Source organism: Chroicocephalus ridibundus, chromosome Z (assembly GCF_963924245.1).
Source record: "Chroicocephalus ridibundus chromosome Z, bChrRid1.1, whole genome shotgun sequence".
NCBI lineage: Eukaryota > Metazoa > Chordata > Aves > Charadriiformes > Laridae > Chroicocephalus > Chroicocephalus ridibundus.
This window is the reverse complement of record NC_086316.1, coordinates 52,153,884-52,180,402: the sequence shown is the minus strand read 5'-3', so window position 1 is coordinate 52,180,402 and position 26,519 is coordinate 52,153,884. Positions and strand designations below refer to the sequence as shown.

At 38.1% G+C, this 26,519-nt stretch overlaps 1 protein-coding gene across 7 annotated transcripts in view; it reads right to left on the bottom strand.

The window, feature by feature from the left end:
• Window positions 1-839: 839 nt before the first annotated feature.
• Window positions 840-26,519, bottom strand: part of NFIB (nuclear factor I B) — a 176,895-nt gene continuing 151,215 nt past the window's right edge. For 4 of the 7 annotated variants that reach the window (XM_063319683.1, XM_063319684.1, XM_063319688.1 and 1 more), the window contains 2 exons: window positions 18,191-18,279; window positions 840-7,578 (listed from right to left, as the gene is read on the bottom strand). In XM_063319683.1, coding sequence (XP_063175753.1) covers window positions 7,449-7,578; window positions 18,191-18,279 — 219 coding nt within the window. In that variant the 3' untranslated portion in view covers window positions 840-7,448. The remainder of the gene's footprint in view (window positions 7,579-18,190; window positions 18,280-26,519) is intronic. The other 3 variants (XM_063319686.1, XM_063319687.1, XM_063319690.1) reach the window with 1 other exon arrangement.

Below are 26,519 nucleotides of genomic sequence, written 5' to 3'. Positions count from 1 at the left end.
AAACCAGTTTGCATTTTTCACACTAACGGCTGAAACTGGATAATGCTTATGGTCTAGAACCTGCAGAATATTTTTATCTAAGTAGATGGAGAGTTGCTTAGCCTCACTGTGGGGCAAAATTTGAGGATTTTTATATAATCCAGTTTAAGTGTTTACACTGTGATCCAGTCAGTCATCTCTTGACCGTATTCATGCTGCTTGCTGGCTGTTGCTATTGGTTTATGGATTCCTAATGGTATAAGAAGAAAACAATGTATTTCCAGAAAGATGAGCTGAATGAAACATCCCATGTATGAAAAATAATTCTTCTTTTGTAGATTTCAGAGGCCTCGACCCAAAACAAAGCTTTCTGAAGTCACGAAGAGTTTTGGGAAGATTGAATCTTGCTCTCTTTATTTAATGAAAATGTTATCATGAAGGCTGTTAAGAAATCAAAGATTTACTGTCTGTCACAAGTGAATAACATTGAAATAAAACAAAGGTCTCCTCCCCATATGCTATCACGCTCAATTTTACATCACAGAAGCAGCAGTTCAGGTCACCTGTATAATTACTAGGGCTGGTAAAATACGATGATGAAAACTAAATATGAACTTTGAAATTGAGCTGATTATCTGCCTCCTTTTGTTTCTGTTCTCTTTTTTTCAGTGTAACCACTAAGCCAAACCGTATGCAAACAAACATGTTAAACCCAAACTAAGTATACACAGAACTCCGTAAGTTCTGCCGTGCTATCAGGGTACAAGGTTTAAGGTTAGTTTCTAAGATATTACTAATTACGACTCTTAGAGATAGAAGAAGAAGAAAAAAAAAAAAAAAACAACCATAAGACCAGGGTCTGTAGCATAGCTCATTTTTATTGTTTAAACAGTTTTTGCATAGGAAATATATCCGCTTCCAGTAATTGACTGCAGTATGAGCAGCTGCTAGCAGTATAGGCTGGATATAACAGTAACAATCACATTAAGTCAAGCTTGATTTACACCAGTTTAAAACTTGTGGCAGTTGAGTTCATTTGTAACCTAAAAAAAGTACCAAAAAGAACATTATTATCCTCCAACCAGGCACAATAAAAACCTTTGTTAACACTCAGGCTAAAAACAGGTCTGATGCCAGAGGGCCCTAATTTCGAAATTAAGTAGCTGTACTGTAATGCATCCTACTAGTGAAGGTTCATTACACAAAGACTGTGCACGCACCTCCTTTTTAATTAAAATGTAACCTTCAGGATTTATGGCCTACAGTATGGGGAAAAATGCCAAAAGTTTTAAAATGGATCAACCCTGGTGTGTAGCTAGCAAGCAATAACTGACTACTTGTCACCTACAGTTGTACTAAATGTATCTAAAGAAACACACAGCCCTACAAAAGTTGTTCTCAGAGAAATATCATTGAGATGGGGTGCCTCTTCCCAGCTTACTAAAAGTTCTATATGATATAAGCACAAATTAACAGCTTGATGAAGACATAATCTAATGCAGCTCTTGAGAAGCCTATGCCTGGGATTGAGGAACCCCTCACATTCTACAATGTTGTAGATTTTTTATTTTTTTTTTGAAGAAAATGTTATCTGAAACATATTTACAACTGAACTCAACAGAGACTGTGAAATTGAACAGGCACTGCTCATTTGTTTGAGTTTTTTGGTAAACATTTTGCTGGTTTTTGTTTCTTTCTCATTTTGCATCAACTTCTATCAGTCCATGCAACTTCAATGCCCTCAATGAAGAATGCATAATAAGCCATACTTCTTAAAAAACTTCCTTCTGCATATAGAGATACATTTGCCACATCAGTCCCTGTAGCACAGTTTTCAAAACCATTCTGTCAAAAATACAGTAATACAAAGACTGGCTTTAGTGTCACTAGCTCACACTGCTCTCTGTTTATTTAGGCCACCTTTTGTTTTACTGTTACCGTATCATGCAATAAAAGTATCAAAGGCTTATTCTAGGATATTATGATGCTAGTGGCACTGAAGCCCTTTTCACAAATTCAACATACATTTGAATTGCAACACACAGATATTTCTAAAGAGTAATAACTAGTGAACCCTTTTATCATTTAAAAAAAAAAAAAAAAAAACAAAAAAACAAACAAACACAACTACTTACAACCATTGAAGAAAAAATTGCAACAAAAAATGTAAAAATTGACCGTCTCCAACTTGTCCCCTTTACTATTAACAATGTGACCAACAGAGCTGTGGCATGGAAACAGTACAAAGAGTTGTCATGGCAATAAGTTTGGCTGATGCAAAGGTCATTGTGCAGGGTTAAAGGGCAAAATCAGTGGTCCGTGTTATCCTCCAACTGCAGTGCTCCACCACACCCACACAATTTTGAGGAATTAGAAAAAACTGGGGAAATAGCAGAAAGTGCAAATCAGAAGGAGGCAGTTTTCAGCTCCTTCAGCATGGAGTAGAACATTCAACTTTGAGCTTTTCCTGTTTAGCTTGATTAGCCTGCATATGATTTTACTCTCTTTTTTCTTTTAGAAGTTTTCTATAGAAACCTGATAAAAAAGTCCAGGAGCATGCAGCTGGTTAATGTTAACAAAAGACCTTGACAGGATCATGTAAACTATATTGGATGTCATGCTTGGGGCCTTACTGCCAGCAACATTTAAGAGAGTTGTTTCATTAAGAGTGAATACTGTACACTGAATATGGGATAACTTTCTGCAGCCTTCATAATCTCACACAGTAAATATAATTTAGATTTAGGTACAGAACACACTCCGGTGTCACAGCTGAGTATGTCCTTGTGCAATCTCTTTCATTAAGTCCTTATGAAGCTACAAGTTGCAAATCCAAAATTCTGCTCCCTGAGGACACAGCTATGTGAGACATAAGTACTGTTTTAGTTCTCTGCCTATCCTGAATTGCTCTGTGAACCTAATCTTAAATACCATCATGTAACAATCACAAAAAACTTTTGCTAAAGGCCATATATACTAATAAAAAGACAGTGGTGCTTCCAACATTTTGAAATGCTCTGAAAACCAACTTTTCCAATACTAAATACAACAAAATAACCTTCATAAAATATAACTTTTCTCCATTTACATTTTTAAAGGATTAGTGACCTATGCTTTTCAAGCACAGGAATCTGCGAAATAACTCCTAACATGGACAGATTTTTTAATACATAAATTAAGAAACTGGAGAGTTTTAACCCAAGTCCAGTTTCCAAACAAGGAATATTCTTGTTTACTTTAAAAATGGAAATGACATGCATTTCCATTGTAATTGTTAAAAAGTTAGCTTTACAAACAAGGGTATTTTAATTAAAAAAAAAAAAATCTTAACAAAACTATACAGTGTACAAATTACTGTCTACAAGGTAGGCGGTTCATTCAGAAGATCCTCCTTTCTTCTCGCTACTTGCAGCTTCACAGATTCATTCACATATTTTCAATGGAGCTGCCCACCTGAACATCACCCCACAACTATATTGCTATAATTAATATTTTTGCCATGTCTTTATGTACAGTCTCCTTCACTGCCTTTTTTTTTTCCTTAGTCAAGCCTCAAACGTTCATGTCACTCCAGGGGAAACACACTTCAGTGGCACAGCCGTGAGGCTAGGGCTGCAAAGCAACTTAATAAAGGCAGAACAGTGCACATAGAACGGGGTGGCTCGATTCAGTCAGAATACACTTCCTGGTGAAGGAGGAGGCCAGAGACTGGATTTGAGTTCTCAATTTTATCTGAATCTTTTGACTGCTGAGCTTAAAAAAAAAAAAGAAAAAAAAAACCCAACCCGAAACCAAACCTACAATAAATGAAAAGTTCATTTTCTTTCAAACTGGCTTTTCTATTAAGAGAGGCAGGTGGAAAAAACCCACAGCTGATGAACAACCCGATTCATTCACATGGAAGGGAGGAGTTTGCTTTTTAAAATATTGCATCTGTAAGCTCAGTTTTTTTCATACAGGAGGTCAGAGGTAACAAAAAAGCTCCGTTAATGGCATCCATCTTCCTACAAGGGCAGTAATCATTTTGACTTTGCAGTGCATATTGCACTTTGCAGCCTGAACGCGTTTCAGTTTCATCCTGGTGTCCTATTAAAAGCCTAAGGGGGACACCTTGCTAATGGCGCTAAGGAAGGACAGCCCCCCCAGCACACCCCTCTGCTCCCAAACCCCTCAGTGTCAGTGGCATGCGGAAAGGACAATACGTACTTTGTTTTACTAGGCCAGAGCCCGACGTGGTCGCTGGGTGGGTCTAGTACGTTTCGGTAATCTCAACAGCCATGTGCTTCGTGAACAAATTCACTTACTACAAGGCTCGGAAAAAGAGCAACATGAATTTGCATTTTCATCTTCTTTTGGCATCTTATCTTTTTGTGTGGGGTTTTCTTTCTTTTGGTTTAGCAATAGATAAATCTCAAGGATTTGCTTTTCTACAGCTCCCGTCTCTGCAGCTATTCAGGCCCTGACTATGCACATTATCTCCTACTGGAGACGTGGGGATGTATCACCACCGCGGCTCGTTAGTTTCCACGTGGTGGCCAGGGCCAGAAGGGACTGACCTTGGTGTGCCCCTGCCCAGCGCCCGGTGGGGTGGCTGTTCCTGGAGCTACACCTCAGGGGTAGGAAAATCTCCCAAGAGCAGAGGAAACTGCGAAGGGATGAATTTTTCAACCAGGGTATCCCGTACCCTCACATCTATACTCTCCTCTGCTTGCACCCTAATAAAAGTATATGCTTTTAAGAAAAATTCACTGTGTTGAGCCATTCATCACAAAGATTGCCAGTGCACAAGAGGTCTCCAGCAACGGGCCCACTACGGATCTGCAAAATGTGATTTTACTGGAAGTACACTTTTATTTACATCATAGTCTAATTCCATGCATTAAGAAATTCCTCCCCCACTAGAGCCCAGAGCTCTCCATCTGACCTGCTGTACGAGAAGACACTGTAAACCTCTGACACAGCCTGAGCAAGCTGAAAATTGTAATTCAGATGCCTGTGAGTTAACAAACTTGGGCAGGGGGGCGAAGAAATTTCCTATGTTTTGCCATAGGAAAAAAAAAAAGGAGTATTTACCAGTTAAGCAGACTAAGGGAGGCAAATTCTCTGCAGGAGCAACTCCGGAGTCAATTGGAGTCAGTGGAATTATGCCAGCAAAGATTTTTGCTCTGTACGTGTGGTTCCTAGACAAAGCAAGCGGCTTTGTCATTCTGAGCTAAAAACGTTTGTAACGTGAACAATTTAGGATGCAGTATCTTTGCCAGAATGGAAAAGGCTTCATCTCACTGTGGGTCTTGACCTCTTTCTCTCTCTGTCTGTCTGTCTTTCTCTCTCTCTTTCTCTTTCTCAAGAAAAAAAAAAAAGTAAAACAATTTCCTCAAGTCAAGTCTGCCTCCAACAGAATTCATTATTTATTTTTTAAATCCAGAAATGATTTCAGCTTGCACCCCAGGTGGGAAGTTAAAAAGAGGGAACCGATTTGCAAGTTTGTCACAGTAGGCAGAACAGTCGCTTTGCAGCCCTCGCCTGGCTAAGGGTGCACTGCTTCACAGCTACACTGTAAAGTGTTAAAAATCCTCCCCACCCACCCCAGAATATATATATATGTATGTATAAAAAAAAATCCCCTGTCCACCTCTCAGTACAGAAAAGGACCTCATCACACTGCAAAAATAGCAGTACCCACTTTGGTCAATTAAAACAAACAAAAAAAGCATACATTATTCTTTTTTTTTTTTTTTTCTTTTAACTCTGTGTACTTACCTATAATAACCAATACAGCTAAAAGCACTACCTACATAGGCAAAACTTGGTATTGCATAATTCGTATAAATTTGTATCCCCTCCCCCCAATATTAATTGGAAGATGAAAAACATGAAAGGTTAATAGAAAAAACACCAAAATACTGAAAATATTGCTGGTCGATTACAATTTTTAAGCGGCAACTATACACAGCCATGATATGCTTTATAAATGTGAGATAAAGTTATAACTGTCTAAAAAATCCATGATGTCACACTTTTTCCCATCTGGAGTACAAAATATCTTGTCATAAAAATGGTAAAGATTTAAAATGATAATAAATGCAGCAAAACAAGTGTAGTGATGTCAATTTTTTTGTGTTTTTTTTTCTTTTTTTCTTTTTTTCCATTTTTTAGATTTCAAGGCAAGGCACGTAATGTGGACATTATATCTTCGTGCAAATTAGGATTACTGGAAAGAGTATTTTAATTTATTTTTTTAAAGAGACATAGAGGCAAAATGTCTGCCCATGCACGTTATATAACTGTCAATATGTGAAAATTGTTGAACAAGGCTAACTTCTGAAAGCACCATGCAAGTTTTCAGCACCCTGTAATTAAACTTACATTAAGAGTGCATTATTTAAATATAACATATCCCCATCCTGGTATTACCAGTTTGTAAACGGTAAGCTTTGCCCTTGTGACATGGATTTGCCTATCTCTTTGTCTCTATGATGCAGATTTTACAGAAACATGTAAACCCTATGGGTTCTTGATGCAACCAGTAACTTTAAATAAATAAATTCTACCCCTCTGTGGAGGCAGCAGCTAAACCAACATAAGTGCTGTGTTTCCATTGATTTCTTTTTCTCAAGGACATGATTTGTCTCGATTAATGCCTTTTAATGCCCTCAAAAACTGAGGGGAAAAAGAAGTTTGTTCAACGTAATTTTTATTTCTATTTTTAATCCCCTCAATTTAGAGTCCAAGGGCTGAAGGACTTATAGTGATGACCCCTTAGATACGATTTTTAAATTGCACTTGCCTCTATAAGTGTTCCTTTAGTGGGGAAAATGTTCACTTTTTTCCTTTTCTTTTTTACTGTTGCATGAGAAGATAACACTTTTACCTACATAGAGGCATTTCTTCCATAGAGCCTGTGTGTTCATACTGATGGAAAACTTCAAACTGCATAACACACTAGAAAAGGCTGAATTAAGGGTCAAAGTTTAATAAATCCACACTGATAACTAAAGGCTACAGAGCTTATTTTTAAAACATTTAGAAATCAGAGTGTTGAGAAAATGGCTGGCTCACGGCCCTTGTCCTCCTGCAGCTCTGTTGCTGCTGCCTAGCCTTTGTTTTGTGAGATAACCAGGAATAGTGATCCCATGCGTAAACAACAAGAATACTAAACCAATAAAACTAGCTTATCATGCAAATATTAAGGCATCTAGAAAGTCAGTTAAAATATATTGTCAGAGACAGAACATCTATTTCCCAGCGGACTTCATATAACAAAGGCTACTTAGCAGGGGCTGCATTCTACCCATCAGTGAAATATCATCGACCCTTTGTATGTCATTTCAGTTTCAACCATAAGGGAATTAGTGATTGTAAGAGCTGCAATTGCTGGTCTATTTTTTTCTTCTTGCTTCAGTTTCTTTTCTCATCTTGTCTTCCTTTCTTTTTTTCTTTTTTTAATTTTGCTTTTTTTTTTTTTTCCCTCAGTTGCTTGTTTCTGCTTGAAGGAAAGGCTCTCCAATTATGTTCAAACCATAATTTGGGACATTTGTCGGCAGGATCGGTGTCCTATTTGATACTTGAAAAGGAACCAAGCTAGCCCAGGTACCAGGACTGTTGAAAAGGGAAAAGAGATAAGGAGAGAGAGAGAGAAAAAACACAAATTAAACATGTTGCAAAAATTAGAACGCAATTAATTTGAATCATGGTTAAGCCAATATTCATTATTAATAGCTCTACTTAAGATAAAATAAGAAACCAAATTTGTGAATGTTACTTGAGATTCTACTTCACAGTTTTCCTTGTGAAAATATTACTTATTTGAAAGAAAAATATTTGCCTTGACCTCAATTGCAAGCAGTATTACTGCTGTCTTACCCCAAGTGGCTTGTTTGTTTATTAAAGCCCCCAAAAATTTCAGACACAAATATATAGAGCAGACACAAGCAAACCATACAAGTGACACTATATGGCACCACAGATGTTACTGAAGACCTAGTGAAATACACTACAGCATGCAGGTTTTTTCTTTTCAAGAGCATAATGTAAAGGTTCAGTGGTTAATTTCCTACCCTCTTACAACCCAGCAGTTTATCTTGTCTCAGTCCCAAGATGTGCCTCTGAGGTGTGGGTCTCCATGAGAATAGAGGACCTTTACTATTCAAAAAAGCTGCTTGCTTTACAGATTTTTCCCAAAAAGCATCAGTGCCTAAGGAACACTGGATAACACAGGGCCCAGCCATGTAAACACTTGCAGCCAAGGGTAGCCACAAGTCAAGGGTAGCAGCAAGTACCGTAAATTTTTCAAAAACTTCTGAGAAAGAAAATATTTTCAAAGGCAATCCAATGACTTTAGAACTTAATGCATCATTTCAAAAGCACTCTGTCACTGAGGAGCTTAAGCCCCAATGGCATTCACATGTCTACCAGGCACCAACTAGCAGTAGGTACTGTACCCAACAGTGTTTGCAAGATGGATGCTCAAAGAAAGACCTCAGCTGTCTCTATTCAGTACCCAGGGCAGACCCTGACGTGTTCCTGGCAACCCAGAAATAATGGACTTTAGAGAAAGTCTCATCAAATTTACTCAGAAGAAAAACAGCATCGTTATGTTAGCAGTAATTGCCAAACAACTAACACCAGAACTGGACCCACGTCGTGCAAACACATGCTTCCTCTGCCTTTCATTGTATCGAGTTTTTCTTCGCATGAGGTGCTTGTTTTCCACAAACACAACACCTTACTTGGGAATACATAATGGGATTAGACTGATAAACTTCATGATAGCACATCTGAAGACTAAAACCTCCGACATATGTATGTTTTGTGGAGGACAGATGCTGGAAGTTTTCTTCCTTCTCTGTCTTTGGTCACCCTTCTGCACTGCTCTCTCCCTGGATGAGCAGATGCACTTCTGTGGCACTGGGTGTAAAAAGGAAAACAGACCCTTTTTAATCTATTTTCATTGTGTATGAAATAACTACATTTCATTTTATGTGATCCTTTCAGTTGCTGCTGTATGAACATTAAAGAAAGAGGTCAACTTATTCTGTGAAATCCATGGGATGTGTTCCTCATGTCTTTTATATTAAAATAATACAAACAGCTTCTGTCATTTACTCCTGTCATTTATCCTGTTTGATACTCTTTACATCTCTAAACCTGTTAATTTACCATTTTGATTCCTAACAATTAATTTCAGGCAGCTCTGTTTCACACACAAAAAAAGGGGAAAAAAATTGTTGACCTGCTTGTTTCAATGATGGTCAATTCTGAAGGGAGACAGACTAAATGAAAAAAATCTTGCCATATTTTCAAAATCTAAGGTCAGCTAATATGTTTAATTAAGTGTTTTTCTTTCTTTTTTAATTCTATTTACTATTTCAAATAAAATAAATTCTGTTGGTGGAGAAATAGCCCCTTTTGAAATTCAAAAATCACATTTACACTGCAAATCTTGAAATATTCACAAAGACTTAAACTCAGTTATGCATGAAAGATTTGTCCAATATGATCTGATGAAAAGATTATGTTTTTTAAAAAAAATCAATACCAAAACCTCATTTAAGAGGCTTAATTGTTTCAACTTATTCTTCATCTTCCTTCACAATTTCTTTTAAAAGGCATTTTTTGTTCCTTTCTCTTTGGATTTCAGTCATGTTAAGAAGTAAATTCTGAAATAACAGACACAATGCAAATCGTTTCCAAGCATGGGGATTTGTAAAAATGGGAACGAGTAATAAAAAATAAAAATAAAAAACCCAAGCAGATTTGTTTGCAGACAGGATCTGTCTGAATATCTGGTTTACAGTGCACAGTTCTTTACTGTGCTGTTACATAGGATTTACAGTCTTTAGCGCATTTAAAGAAAATAAAACACTAACTAAATGAATGTTAATTTTGTGTGAGGTCAACATGGTATTTAAACAATTTCTGTTGCAAAGGCTAAATACACAGCTTCCAGGTTATCTTTCTGAAGATTTACAGTGCCCTTCAGTGTTTGGATACATATATATGTGACTTTTTTTCTTTGTTTTCAAGTTGACAACCTTCTAATGACTACGGTGGGTGAAGGAAAGCAGTCAGTGCTGATAAAGAACAAATTGCTATTTGTAGCAGCTTTCTTATCTGCTTCTTCATATAGGAGACAGAGATCCTGATTTTGTGGAAAGCGCTCAATAAAAATAAGTTGTAGCAAGTGACTAATAGGACTGTTGTTGCCATATGACTTACGAATTTAATATAGGTGTTTATTTAAACCTTTCAAGCCTCCCACCTTACATTACGACCATGACAAAAACGCGGACTGCAACAAATTCGTCGACACTGCTTATGCGTCCTCAGGGAGCAATAAATCTCCCACGTTAACACTGCATAGATCCCGCAGGAGTTAGAGAAGCCTCCCCCGCCGCTGGCGCGGAGCCTCCTGCCACCCACCCACCCGAGATGGCGGAACAGGACATGGGGCACCCCTGGGGCCAGGGCAGCTACATGCCTGCTTCTGCCTGCGGTGGCTGGAAAAGCCACCGCTGGGACACTGCTGAAGGTGGGCTGAAGTCCCTGATCTGCACCCACCCGCTGGGCAGCGGCTGGCCCCACTGGCAGACATCCCCTCTGTTTGCCACCACTTCCTAAGCCACAATCTTCACAGCTTGACAAGCTCCGGTTGTATTTTAGAAACTAAGCTTATCATACTTTGATGAGTACTTCGATGGAACTCTGTCTCAGGCCACCCCAGTCCTGATACCACTGCAAACCAAAGAGGAAACCTAAATGAAAGTCACTGAGGTGAATAGCACTAATCACACCACAAAGCTCTGAGAACAGCTGTGATACAAAGAAGAAGCAAAAAAAAATAACTCAGGCTCTGCTAACCGGCATATGTATGGCTCTCTCTATCCAACATTCCCACGTACCCCACTACATTTACGGTAAATTTAATTGAATTTTCAACTACCATATGAGGCACACCCTGCTTTGTAGGTCCCCGTTGCTCCTGCGTTCAGCCAAGCCAGACTGACAGCCCAGAAGAGCAAGGTCCCCTGTCAGCTTTCTCAAACCTGCTCTGAAGGGACCTCTGTGAGCATTGCAGAGTTTATCTTCTGCCAAGGAAACCATCTACGGTTTCTCTGCAGAGCGTCCTAGCAGAAGGGCCAGTTACTGCTGACTGCAAAGCAAACTTTGCCTGGGGGCCTACACAGGTGGCAACAGCAGGAAAGGGGAAAACATCTTTCCCTTCACCACACTGTCCAGCAGTTTGCATAACTCCCAGGTAAACTTCCAGCCCCCAGTTTCACAAAAGCACAGGCAATGCTGTGTCTCAGTTCACTAAGCGTTTCAACATGGGGGAAGTCAAAACTCTTTCCGTTGCCCAGGACACAGGCAAGTTGGTTGTCCCTGCAGAGGTTAATGAGATGTCCCTCTGCCCATGCACTCTTTCCTTCAGATAAAAGAGCTTTGTATGTATGAGTGGAATAAAGCAGGTCTACCCCACTCTACAGCTCACTGCTCCCAAGGAAACCCATGAGCTCTGAGATGACAGAGGTTATAACATAAACGCCTGTCCCTTGGAGTATGAAGTGAGATCTCAAAAGAACTGCTCTAGGTTAAGTTTTGAAGAAAATTACACGAGAAACACCATCAGCTATTGCTGTGAGATTCAGACTAGAGGCCTTTTTGAGAGAGAGTATGGTTTGCAGGACCACCCCACCTTCCTGAAGCACTATACCTGTAAGTAATTTCACTACCAGAAACAGTTTTCTCTCACCATAACTAGACTATCAGGTGTGTTATACAGTCATCAGTTCCCTCTCTACCCACAGCAAGTATAATGTATTTATCTGTTCAAATGTAATAAAATAGCAAAAAAAAATTCTGCAAGCATCCTACAGGGTTAATATTCTCCATTACAGTTTCCATTATGGTTTTCACATGTTAATTCAATCAAGATTTCTGCCATGATTTCCTCTTAAAGATAATAATTGCTGTTTCAAGAACCTCTGATTAAAATATTACTGGAATGGACCACAGGCAGGACTAACATTATATGTATATACAGTCCACTTTGGAGATTATAATAACATAAAGAGTATAATAATGTTAAACAATTAACTAAATGCAATATAAAATAAATCCAATCAGACTTGAGTAAATCTGAAGGATTTTAAGATTCTTATTTTCCACCAGCTACTACCTCCTTTCTATTACAGCTTCAGAAGTCTGTAAGAGTAGTTCACCATTCAGCAAGTACACCAAAAACAGTATTTCCTTCTTGCAACTTTACTACCCTGTGCATGACCACACTAGTTAAAACAAGGTAGATAGGTCATGCCAGATCAGGTTTTGGACAGAAAAGGTAGAAACGCCTTTGGTGTCAAGAGAAGTGGCACCAGCGAGTGACCAAGCAAGGTTCCTCCATCTCTGTGCTAAGAAAGTGCTCGCCCGCACAAGTACAGGGAACTATACCATTCCGAATTGTTAAGATTGTATGAACTTTGGAAACGCAACTGTGCTAAGCTCAGTGCTCTGGCTAAATTCCCACTTGTGCATTTCTGCCAAAAGAATAACCACCTCTCTGGCATCTGCTTAATGTGGTACTTCTGTTACCATTCTAAACTGGTATCAGTAGTTAAACTCCCAAATTTCACCTCCAAGGTGAGCATTTATTTCAAGAGATATATTAAGTATATCTCATCTTAAATTAGGACAACTTTTATAGTTTAGCAGACACACACCACTCATCTAGCAGATGGAGGAGGTAAAGACCCACTGATTTATTCCCAGAGGAGGAAAAAGGGAATTCTGCTGTAAGGACCTGCAGACCCCTTTTTGTCATAGTGTAACACAAAAAAAAGGTAAGGAAAGATCAGGAAGAGGCCACAGAGACCATCACTAACAAAGAAAACCCACAGCAGAGGAAGGGCCCAGAGAAATGGTGCATGTCCAAGCTGTGCTCTGGACCAAGCATGCATGAGTGTTTGGGGCAGGGGCAGGGCTAAAGGAGGTTTGCAATCATGCACAGAGGGGGATATGACCAAGTGGAGGGCTGCCTCCCATACAGCCAGACCATGAAGAACCTGGCCTGGGGTTACCAGAGACCATTGGGTCGCCTATGAAAAACTGACTCTCCACTTTCCACATCTACACTGCTTTTTCCCCCCAATATTACCATTTCCAATTTTAATGTTAGATTTTTTACCTTAGCACTTTTAAAAAATATGACTAGAAGTTTATTTATGAAATCAGCATGAATAAATAATAATGCAGATAATCCTAACTGCACCAAAAAAAAAAAAAACAAAACCCAACAGTGTAGTTTTACTGCTTCAAAAGAAAAAATTGGAGGTGAAATGATCAAGAAGTAGGAAACTGGAGTAACCAAGGGGTTAAAGATACAGTTTACACTTGGGAATTCTCTGTAATATGCTCCTCCTTCCCTAGCAGTGCTGCCAAAAATCATCTGACAGGAAACATAAGATTAAGTTTGTCCTACCTAAGTGAACAAAGAGTGCTCAGAACAGGCAACCAGTTCACTGCAGAGCGGGAACTTTTCTAATCCTGCTGGAATCTGCAGTGCTGCTCAGAAAATATTACTCAAGTTGTTTTCTTTACTTTAACGTCTTGCTTCTGGATCATCTCATTCATTTTGGTCACACTGCAGATCTTGCTGCTTCTCCCATAAAGGTTAACTTAAAGCTCCAAACATAATCATGTGGAAAATGGACATTATTGATTCCTATGGTCCATTGTTCCCCCATTCTAAGTCCCTGAAGTTCAAGTTCAATCTGGAATTACATCATGTCTGGTTTCTCCTGGTTACCAGACAGCTTGAGACGTGACCACAGCTACAGAAAAAACAAACAGCCTTCTTCACGCTTCGGCTCCCCTATCGATTCAAACATAAACTTTTTTCCTTTCTCTCAAGTATGCTTCAAGTATGGAGCATGGTTAATTTAGAGATTAAGTTCCAAATTAGATTATCTAATGGCATCTTAATGGATTGCTGACCCATTTCCTGTGGGATGGCAGCATGCAAGTCTGGCCTGAATACAATTAATTTCTTAGGAAGTGTTCTGAAGATGTTTGCCTAGATGGAGAGGAAACATAATGTTCTGCACATCTTTCTGCATTACGGAGTTGGGCAAAACTATTAGAGGTAGCAATTTAAATTGATAAAGACCAGAAATCATTAGGTTTTCTTTCTATGAATATTTTTACAATCAGGATACCTCAGCGTTTTTGTTCTTAGATTGTAATGAATTGGTACTTCTATTCCAAAACATTGCCCAAGGGGATTGGAGCCAGGGGAGGGAAGGGGCGGGGGGCATTAACCATTGCTCTAACAGGTGTCTGTGTTTGCCAAAATGTGCTTGCCACAGCAACACAGCTGACTGTGTTACTTTAGCTATGTGTTTCCTCGATACCAAACACACACAAGGTGCTGCATGACAAAAGCAATCTGCACCCATCCTCAATTCCCCTCCTATTCCTTTCACAAATCGGAGATTATCCCATTTGATTGCCTTATCACCATTTTTATCGTAAACCCGGAGGGGTGCTGTGGGGAAAAATGATGCTTGGAAAGCTGAACACCCCTGAGCTGAGAAGGAAATTCAGCACTCTGAGAACAGAGCTCCCCTCAGCATCTCCAGGAACAAACCAGCTGTTGTACTATGCTTATGTGTCAAGATAACAGAATGAAAGCAGGAAATGCTAACCCAGTGCATTTGCCTGGGTAGTGTAAAAGTAACGTTAAAGTAACAGTTAACCCGTAAAACTAACACAGAAAGGTTGTTAAAAAAAAATGAATATAAATAACAATAGTCGGGAATAAAAATATATTTGGTAATAGCTGAGTTAAAATGCACACTTCGGCAATGAAAATTTGCTTACAGTCTGTGAAAGACTTGCAAACAGTCAACATGCTCTAAAAAAGACCCATCATGCCAGCTTTTATGCGCGGTCCCACTGGAATTAATATCAATGGCGTAACGAGTGGCTGCGATTCAGGCTCAAACTCATGTTATCAGACTTATACACACACGCACACACACTTTTTCTCACTCTCACTCATGTCTTAAGTTTACTTGTTGCATATGCTTTTGCTCTCACACGGCGACTGGGACTGTACTTTCCTAATTGAGCCTTACAGATTTTCACAGCTTCCCCTCACCTTCTGTCTCTAGGAAAACAGTTGTTATCACAGAAATGTAGTTATGAAAAAAAGAAGGGTGGGGGTTTTTTAATGGATTTTGAGTATCTTCTTTATATGTACAGCAAAAAAATGATCTAAAAGATCTTAAAAGTACTTGGGAACTTAGTTACACTGATGTGCTTAAATGTTGTTTGACGTGCAGCAGACATAATAAAATATATACCATAAATGCTGAAAATAAGCAACAACAAAAAATAATTGTAGATGGTTAGGATATCAGAAGCAAAATAAAAAATACTACTTCCAAATACCTTACCAAGGTTTTCCCTTTTTTTTTAGAATGCTCATAGTACATTTTATAAAAGTATTTTCTTTAAAGATACTAGAATGTTTAATTCAGCTAAGCGAAGTATTAATCTAGTTTTTATTATCAGTATTCTTGTAAGTCTTTTGGTTTTGAAGAAAATGGTGCATCAATGATTTAAAGATTTGTGGGTTTTGTTGTGGGCTTTTTGTCTTTCTTATTCATAGTCTCTTTTTTTGCAAAGTTCAGTCTTCTGCATATGGACCGCTACTCTCTTATACCTGGGATTTTAAATGCCAACAGATACATAATTTTATAAGGAATGAAAAACCCAGAAAATATGTTTTGAAATCTATGTATCATACTTCGAAATCTATGCATTATGTCTACTATCAGGTATGACACGCAGTCACTAATAAGACAAGGAACACAGAATTAGGAGAGGTTTTATCATCATTCAGTCTCCCCAGGCTTCCAAGGTGTGGTTCAACAATAATGCTGCACGACAAAGCTTTCAGCTTGGCCACCACTGATACGTGATTTCTGTAGAGACAGGACAGCCAACACTGAGGCACCGCCAACTTTTTACCTTCTTGAGGTCAGTATACTTAAAACAACCACAAATGCCTGTTGTAAAAGGTCAGGTCAAGTACCATCAAAATAAGCACTGCAGATTTGAGGAAAGCACACAATCAAACATTTATCAAGCCCTTTTGTGGGAGAAAATTTGACTCTCTGGACTACAATATATTTTTTGCCAATTCCTTTTCAAATGCATTCTTTTTTTATAGTGTCGGTTTTGGTGTCAGAAGGGCTCACTGCTCCTTAGCCTGTGCAGGTGTCATTTTTCTTCTTAGATCCTCATCTACATGGGATTTGAAGGATGTTGTACTCCAAAGCCCCAATCCCAAAAGCCATTTACTTAGGGAGAACTATCAGTTTGTTTCTTTGTCCTGAAAGGCTGCTGTGCTTAATTCAAGGCCAAGTAAGAGTAGCTCAGGCCTGTAAAGAGATGCCCATGGCAGAATTAGTGCATCTGGCAGCACTTTTGTATCTTGGTAGGGTCAAAGTGGCAGGCAGTATTCTGGGAGCAACCTGCAAAGCTGTTTTGTCTGTACAGGTGAGTGGACCATGAAGCATGCTTGTATTCATCACCAAAGCCTCCTTGTCGTCTCCTAGAAATCTTCTTCCCCCCTTTCCTTTCTTTTCATAATTTATGCCCAAGGGTCTTGTGTGACGGGTACTGAAAAACAGAATTCAGCAAACTCTGGGACAGTGCTTCAGTATAAACTGGCATTGCTTTAAAGAGGGCTTGGGTGATGACTGATTAAAATCATTCAAGGATATTCCTAGACAGGCAGTTGTGATATAGTTTCCTATTCCTGTCAATGCCTTGAAAAAGCAACACCCTTTGTGGTGGGAGAATAAATCACCCCCTCTGTGCTATACTAGCTCAGTTTGGATTCACTCTTGGCAGTACATTGAAAACTGTGGCAATTACTGCATGATGGGGATTTATAATGTGAATCACAGCCCTTGAGGAGATGAGGTGAATCCATTAGCTAATTTTCCATTGTGCCATTTCATCTATAAGGGAAAAAGTGACAACACCTTGCTTTTCTGCCACAATTCTTCCAGTTTTTAAATACTATTTCAGAAAAATTACAAAAAGTAAGAGTAAAGCAAAATATTCAAGGCATTTAAACTTCAGAGTTGTAAACAGCACCAATTTTCAAACTCCATAATTACCCGTCCAAGCTGACACTCAAACACCAGAAACCTTCTAGCAATCCATAGTACAAGACAGTGCATCACATGGCATTTTGTACATAATACATATCCACACTCACACAGGTACTTACACAAACTATTCGGATGTATGTACTTTCATGTGCACGCAAATGTCCAAGAAGTGTTTAAAATTATTTTGAGAGTGAGTAACTAATACTTCATCTGACAGGCTCTCAACCCAGAGGCTTTACATGTACAACCCCCATTAGGTGTTGAGTGCTGCAGATAATCCTGCACATGAAAGAGGTTAACAACTGATGTATCATAATTATGCTGATTTGTTTACACACCTATTTAGACGCATGCACCTCTACTGTTACCATAATTAATTATATATCAAGACATGTAAAAGATAATAATGAGCAATTTATTAATGCACCGAAGGTTAATGGGGTTTATTGTTTGCTTTTTTTCATCCAAAAAGAAACCCTCTTTTGTGTAAATCATTCCTAATTATTCTGTTGTTTAGTTGAGAAATAAAATTGTTTTATATCTTACCTTCATGTACATGTTAGTGACCTAAATCTAAACCAGCCAATTAGTCAGAAAAGTGTCTATGAATAGCATGGTTATTCATTGTCCAAAACCACCACCACCTCAGACATTTATTATTATACTCATCTATACCTCTAACAAACAGCACCATTTTCCTCGTGTTAGCCACTAAGCCCCCCAAAATATGACCTCTAATTCTGCAAACAACATTTTCATTTTTAAAGCCTAAGATCAGTATTCCCTTAAATTTACAAACCCTTTGCATTTGACAGCACAGCATTGTCATTCGAGGTGCTTAATTAAGGTAGTTTCTAAATTCAGCTTACACTAAAGATGACCTGAATGTGTACGGGAGAAATGTTACACGCGTGTTTTGATCAAATGTTATCACATATTCCTCTGGAGGCCTGCTAAAACAGATACTGCAGCTCAATGCAACTTTTTTAGAGGTGGTGTAGGGGTGGAAATAATTAAAATGTTACCTTTGCCAAGTAATTCCCAATGTATCCTCACTGGCACTGGGGTATAAATGCCTGCCGTTTTGATTCATGGTCCAGTCACAAATTCTCAGCTGTCAATTGAAACCTAGCAGTCAGATATGGATCGAGCAGTACTACAGTTTTTAGTATTTAAATGAATACATGCAAACTAGTACTGTACATGGCAAAAAAGCCTTACTTTCCCAAGAAATAACTTTAAAAAATAAAACAAACAAAGAAAAATAACGTATTCTGAGAAATAAATGCCTATAGATTTGTTTAAGATAATGCTACTTTAACACACTCCTTTATTAATAAAGCATAAAAGAGTAACTAGTGTTTAGCACATAACAATTAGCCATTATTAGATTACAAACTGAGCTGGAATAAAAGGAAATGTTAATATTCAATAGCGAGATACTTTAAGAAAGGAAATAAAAATGCTGCTTTCTCTAAGCAATGTTCTATTTAATGTGTATTAAGTAAAGGTCAAATATAATCAATATCTTGTAGCATGCATTTCGTGAAACATAGAAGACATGCAATTTATAGAAAAATTGTCCAAATTAAACAAACTTTATGTCCTTATCTTGCTATTTAGGAAGGGTAAAGGTATTTTGTAATTGAGGTTTATTAATCTAGTGTTACTGACAGTGGTATTACTTAGCAAGAGGTGATAAAATAATCTAATTTTGCTTTAGACTCAGAATAATAGCATTTAAAATACTTTATTCCATTTTAATATAATGAGGAATGTACTAAATGTTAGCTGAAACAAATTCTTCCCAGATCCTCAAATCACCAGTTCTGCCTTCACGGGTTGTTCAAGCAACCCTCTATAGCTCTGTTTATTTAACAGCTGCCCTACAGCGTTAGCAGATTTATTGAAAAGATATACTGCTTATTTTGAAGTTTAAGAAAGTGAACTTATCTGGCTTGTGAAAAAAAAACCCATACGTTTTAACCTCTGCATAGTAATGCTATATATAAATTGCTGTACCATTATACGTGATACAGCACTCTGAATTGAAGACAACGTTGTTGCTGAGTTTAATTGCATTCGATGCATCTTAGTTTTCTCTATCTGTATTCACAGTCTTTAGATAGTGCAGGCTACAGCAAACAAACTACAATAAATTATTTTCACAGGAGCACAATTAATTGCAGTCTTTTTCCTGAAAAATACAAATGCTGAGGACAAGACAATATTGCAAAACTGACCCTGTCTGGCTGTTAGACTCATAAGCTTCCTGCTGTTAAGGTCTGAGAAATGGAAATGTTAGTCTCTGATGTTTTCATAGGGATTGTTTCTTGTTTGTTATCTAAAGAACTCCAAGGGACCTTCTAAAGGCCATTAAAAGCATGACTAAACCACATGAAATTAACCAGAAAAGGAAACACGCAGTCAAAAAGTTTGCTAGAGGTAACTGTGAATAATACATTAAATATGTTTAAAGAAAGGGGTAAGTAAATATTTGGTTTAGTCACTATACAAAACAGTACTGTAAACCTGATTTTAATATTGAAGACAGTAAAATATGTCAGCTCAGTTACTCAATGTACAGTAGATGTATTTCTGCTATAATCCTTAAGAATGTCATCATCTTCATTACAGATGCATATTTTAAAACTTTATAACTTAGCTGTAAAAACTCACTTCCAGCTGAAACACAAGACTGAAAGGTTAAACCCCCCCCTATTTTCTTCTTTCACAAAATATAAAATCTATGAATAAAAGCACTTTGGCTGATTAGAACCATAAAAAATACTAAAATCAAAACCTTAGTGTTACCAAATGATTTTATGCACTTAGGCTTAGGTTAAAAATCTGGCAAGCACTTATCTTGCTATAGAACCTGATTGCATTTGCCATTTGGGGACAAGAGTAAAGGATTGATACATTACGTTTTAGTAAATCAGCTTCTGCACTAAATCATCATATTCTTCCCACAGTCTGTATGAAAACTTTCCATATATACTGTCAATGTGTTAAATTTATCATTAAGAAAGCTCCAAAATGAGCTTTTCAAACCTATTTCATAAATGTTGGTAATGACATACTTCATACTACATACAGTCACACATACCTCAACACATATACATCTAAATACTGTAATGGCAATAAGGGAACATGTGGATTTTATAAATATGCTGTAGACACATACACGCACATGTACATGAAGATTCATGCTACACCAGACTTAAAGTTAGTGTAAACTGCAGTGCTATTCACTGCAGCAACAGTGCTATACTTGCAGTACTGACAACACCTTGAAGAACTGCAGGTCTGTATGACAACGGGTTCTGTGACAAGTCCAGGACTGCCTCAGCTGTGCTGAAAATCACCTTCCCAATGTTAAAAACTATTGCTCCACACTCCTCAGTAGGCTCACAGAACTGCCATGTTGTCTTTAAAAACTAACCTGCCAGGAAAATGTTTTTCTTCTCCTTTATATAAAATTTCCTATCCCAAATCACTTCTGCTTAGAGATCAGGATGGCTAAGATTTAGAAATATACTTTCAAAAGTATGTAGAAGTATCACGTTCAAAGTCTGTGTCTGCATCCCTCATGTGTGCTGAGTCCTTTCTGGGTAAAAAGACTGGAGAAGCTTAAAAGAGCTCTACGAGCCCTGGCTCCATTTGATGGAAGAAGATGCCTGCTCACAGCAGCAGCGGGAACGCAGCCCTTGGAGGATGTCCAGACAGCCCAGCAGGGAAAGCCTAGGGGCACAGACCCGACACAAATACCAAGCTTTGGAAGGATGTAGGGCACTTTAGTACAGTATTTTTAGTGCTATATGTTGTCTGGTGTCATGCTGAAAGCTTTCTGGCTAGTTACAGTCCTCAGAGTAACTTAAGTGACCTCTAAAATCATGCCACAGCGTTAGCTGGAGACGAGAAGACACATTCACTCTCACCCACTGTAAGCTATCTAAAAGTTTCTCTGCAGGATATGTGAAAGGGAGAGGCAGGAAACTTCTTGAAGGGTACTTGAGAAAACTTAAATTCCTCAGTAGAGGGGCTAAAGAAATAGTCCTCATGAGACATTTAATAAATGCTGAAAAACATTACTAACTTTATTGAAAATATGCTATGAATGCAAAATAAATTACCTGATTTGCCATGGGACATGATGAAAAGTCTTTCCTAGAAGCCTGTTGGACAGGCCTGCTCTTCAGTCCCACAGCTTTGTCATTTTCAGCAAGGCAAGCCCCATGAACCCCACTTCAATAACACCCTCCATCCATGAAACATTATCAGTTTTTTGGGTTTTTTTATTGCTCTCTCACCTAATCACCCAAAAAAAAGAACATGGGTCAGTATTCTGAAGTGGAAAAGGATGCCCAGCCTTGCAGTAGATGGGGAAACCTCGCAGGCAGCCCAGCCATTTCCTGACACATAGAGCTGCGGTGGCCTCTCATCCCTGTGACGTATCCTCACTGCTACCCTTGTGAAGCACACAGCCCACTGCAAGTGTTTCTCCAGGGAGGCAGCACAACTCCCTCAGCTGCCTCAGCTGCCTCACGGGAAGGGGCCACAGGCCCAGGCAGAAGCAGAGCAGTAGGCTGAGTGCTTCTCCAAACTCTTCCACCTTCCTGAATGTCATCCAGCTCCCTGCTCCAGCCCTGCCCTCTGTAAAATGTCAGGAAAGTGATTTTGGTTTGCAGTTCCCAGTGCTATGAGACGTACTGATGTGAAGTTCTACCCAAGAGCTAGATTTCGCTACAGTGGCCTTTTCAGTTTAAACTGGGCACCTTCCAAGCACAACCATCCTACAGAGTTTTAAGTATGCAAATCCCATGTACATTAAAAACGCATAGTCAACAGCTCAATCTTTAATCATAGTCTGAATAATTTTCCTGTTTAAAGGGTGGCTGTCTAAAACTAGCATTCATTTCAAGCTTCTGTTACAGTTAGTGAAAGTAGATACATATTTTGGAAAGTGTAATAGGAGACTGTGCTATAGCTTCTGTTAGTTGAGAAAAGCCCATAAAACTTAACATTTGCATATTGTCATTGTTTTGACTGAAACTTCCTTTAAATGTGTTTCCTTTCCAGCAAGTGTATGTGAAAGGTGACCTCTTATCCATTTACATACCTCCCTGGTGGTCATGTGACCCAGTTTTACGTCAAACTGTCAATTATGATAAGGGACACAATAAGAACAGCCTAAGTGTTGATAACCTGTTTCCTGGCTTTACTGAGAAGTTCTGTTTAGGAGTCCATTTGTGTTCTTCTTTCAGCCCTCTGCTGAAAGCAAAAGCAGCATCCACCCAAAACATTTTGCAAACAGATACTCCGTGTTCAGTGGACATTTAAGTTTACAACTTCCATGATGAATAGAATGAAGAGAACTCCATTTTGAACTGCGTGATTCAGTTAACTAAAGGATGCATCTGGCACGAACAACTTCCTACCGAAGAGGCAGGGCTGTCTTGTGTGTAGGAAATAAAAAGCTAGCTACAATTTTCTGATTTTGCATTTTAGAGACCTGAAGTGTTTCTTATTACTATGTACATGGCAAACGTCTCACTCATAAATGTCAAAACTGCGTGAAAAACATGCATACCACACACCAAACCCGGAAAATCCAAGCTCAAGTGAAAACCATGCCATTGTACTAATCAGTGCAACGACTGGTAGAGTTCACTAGCTCCTCAGTAATTGTTCCAGCATTAGTTAGCACAGTTTACTGTAACAGACAGGAAAGTTCTAGAGGTCATTGTCTCCACAGACCTCAATAGCTATGCCGTTTATTTATATTTTCTAATTGAAAACAGAATGACAGGTAGAAGGCTCCAAGGTGCATTACAATTAAATAAATGGCCAACAAAGAAAACCTGACAGCTATTTCATTCATTCCAACAGAAATCTTATTATTTGTGAAACCATTAATCTATATTTGCAATAAATACAAATGTCTATCTATCCATCCATCCATCCATCCATCCACCTATCTTTTCACATTTTCTACACAGGTAAAGTGTATGACTAGTATTTTTGGCAACATTCTAGCTTTATAGCCAGAAACAACAACAGCCTGTCTCTAAGTGTCTATCATTTCAAGAACATAATAAATTAATGAAGTTGAGAACAGTAACACAGGAAGGCTACAGAAACGCCATCCCATAACCATGGGAATTCTGATCATTAAGACTTTGTTACTGAACTAATGATCTCTCCATTAAAATTATTTAGCCAAAAGAATGGAGACACAACTAGAATATGGCAAAGGACTGTGGCCACTTGTAGAAGATCAAATTTGACTGAGTTTCCTCAATTTGTTGCTTTTTCTTCTAGTCTAGGCTTAGAAACGACAAATCTTCAGTAGGCGCAAATCAGAGAAAGAAGTTGGGGGGGGGGAGAAGGTGCTCCCATATAATTATTAAGATTATCTAACCTTTCTTTTATGCGCAATTCATTTAAGATGTTTCTCAGCACAGATGATGAGTACCTAGTACTAGATTTGACTTCATAAAATAATCCCAGCAGCCACCAATAGTAAAATTAAGAAAAACTCTTCTCACTCGGGTACTAGCTCTTATCATTTCCCTTGCCCCTTCTTACGGTGCCCTAACTGCATTTACATTATCAATACTTAACAACTCTCAGAAGCTGATGATGAATCAAGAAAAGCAAACCAAGTAGTCATTAACAATTTGTAACAGACAGTTGTGGGGGCTGACTTGACTTTTTTACAACAAAACTGTAAGATACACAAATCTCTAGATGCCACTGAAACAAGAGATATGTTTTCTAACTATTCATGTCACAGTATAGAAATACCTAGTGTTTCAAGGCAGGTGACAGGAAGACCCACCAGCAATTGCAGAAGAAAGTGGACTGCATACTTATAATTCCTCATTAGAACCTCATCTTCCTAACTATCAACATAGCATGCTAAGTAATGAATGTAACAGCATGTTTTTCACAGTATCCAGAACAGTAAAAGCAAATAAACTGCTCCCATTGGTGCTATTAGGCACTGTCTTTCAAAGTTGTATTCAGTGCTTCCCATCTAAATCTGAGTATTCCAGGTAGGTTGTGCCAATTGTTTACTGTAAGTTCTAGCAAACCATCGCTTTGTCAAGACTCCATCCTTTTCCATCTTGCGTCCATGCGTGTTGCAAAATACACACGTAACTTTTAAATTTATTGTGGTTACTGTAATTCAAACAAGCTACATAATGGTTCTTTTTAAGAACAACAAAAAGTCCTCAACAGTACATGCCAATATTTCTCATAACCAGAGAGAATAAATCTTCATAAAGACTCCTCCAATGAAGTAAAAAATGTACCGGTGACAATATTTATTCTTGAGGGGTCAATGTGCATTACAGGGTATGGTGAATGTTTAAAAGACCTCTCTGGAACTAAAACCATTGGCTTTCTAATTTAGAATTTCTCTCCACTAATACAAAATGATTGATTGCCTTTATTTCATGTACCCCTTGATTTTTCTTTTCATTCATCATGGGCTGCTTTAAACCAAATGCATTTAAAATCTGCCACAAGAAGAGTGGTCTCTTTTAAATTGTTGTAAAGTAATGAAAGGACATAGTAAATCAATCTTGTTTCTGCCTTACCAAAGGATAACCTTTGCTCTATTAAAGTTGTTTAGACAATCTCAGTGCTCTACCTCACTTTCTGGGTAATAAACATATATGGCACTGTCATCTCAGAGTTGCCTTTAGGATATAAGTGAGTGAAAGTAACTAATTCATTAGAAACATATACATATGGACTTATATATTTGTATTTATCCATCTAAAAAAGCTTTGTTGTTAAAGTAGTCTGTTCCTTAAAATGGCTTCAGCAGTACATAGTATTCCCTAATTTTGTACATATTTATATGTGTAAGCATCCACATACGCACCCCCCAGCAAACAAATTCAGGCTAGCATACGCATATATCCATTGCATAAGTTAGAAAATAATAGAGAATCCACAGCAAAGATGAAACCATGACACAATTTTTAAAATTACTATATGGCTCACTGGTCATCAACTGATGCTCTTGAATTAATACAACGAGACTATGAAGCAATATACTTTAGAAGGGAGAACATTGGTTTCACACAGTGGCACTGAAGAATTTTTCTGTTTATGAAGTGTACATGAGAACTAGTTTATTTTCCCCTTCCCCCTGAGCCATCTGGCCACATGTTTTACCATGAAAGGGAGTATAAGACACAGTGCATGTAAACACCAAAGACTGTGATGACCCTTCAGATCTCTCTCATTTTTATGTTCCTATGACACTGCTGAAATCTCCAAATTTATTTCCATCTACACAAAGCCAAAAACATACAGAAGATGCATGAAATAAGCAACATATGATTTACGTGTCGTAAACTCAGCCAAGAGAAAATTAAGTGTGCTGCCACTACCTTCTGGCATGTGACAAGAAGTTCATAACTCTTTCAATGAACTTGGAAGAAGGTGGAGTGGGCTTAAGCAGTAGCAAATTTGCAGGAAAAAAACTTGTGTCTAAAAGCACACTGAAGTAGTGAAAAAAAATATTTATTCTTGCACATCCACAAATTAACTGGATGTCAGAGACTTTTCAAAGGATACTATGTAAAATGTCACATGAAAAGAAGAGAGAAGTTGTGTGTGTTTTAAAATACAATAAACATATACTGTATATCTTTTTAAAAGAACCATGTTATAGTAATTATAACACATTTTACGATACAACAATCTTTGAGAGGTTAAAAAAAAAACACACCAGAAAATTTACTGAAAAATGAATGGTTGGCAAAACCACTAATCATCATTTTCTATTTTCATAAAAGTATACAGATGTTTCCAGTTAGGCCTCACTGGTTAAAAACAAAACAAAACAAAAGTTGGCAAAGCATCAACTATCTTGAATAAACGATCATCTTTATGATTTTCTCTGAACTCGGCATGTGGTGACCTTCAAAACGGACATACTGCCACCTTGCCCTGGGAGTGGGTAGGGATAGAGAGTTCCAGATGAAGTACACTTCAGCTATATCTCAGCTATAAACACAGAATAGGCAGTTTTTACTGAAAAACGAAGCAGGCATGTGTACCAACTGTTGACAGGAACCCAAGCCTCAGAAAAAAACACACTACAATAAACACCAAGGACTATTTAACAGCCCCTTCCTTACTACCACATTCAGCTTTTTTCCTTATAACATTTTACATGCTGTAAATTTCAAAATCCTCTACTGTTAAGATCTAGAAGCAACATAAACACACATCATAAAATATGTTAAAGTTCTAAAGGGTCTGAATTTATTCCTGTTCCTAGCAATGTAGCATTTCTGTATATACATGGCCTTGCTACTGACTGCA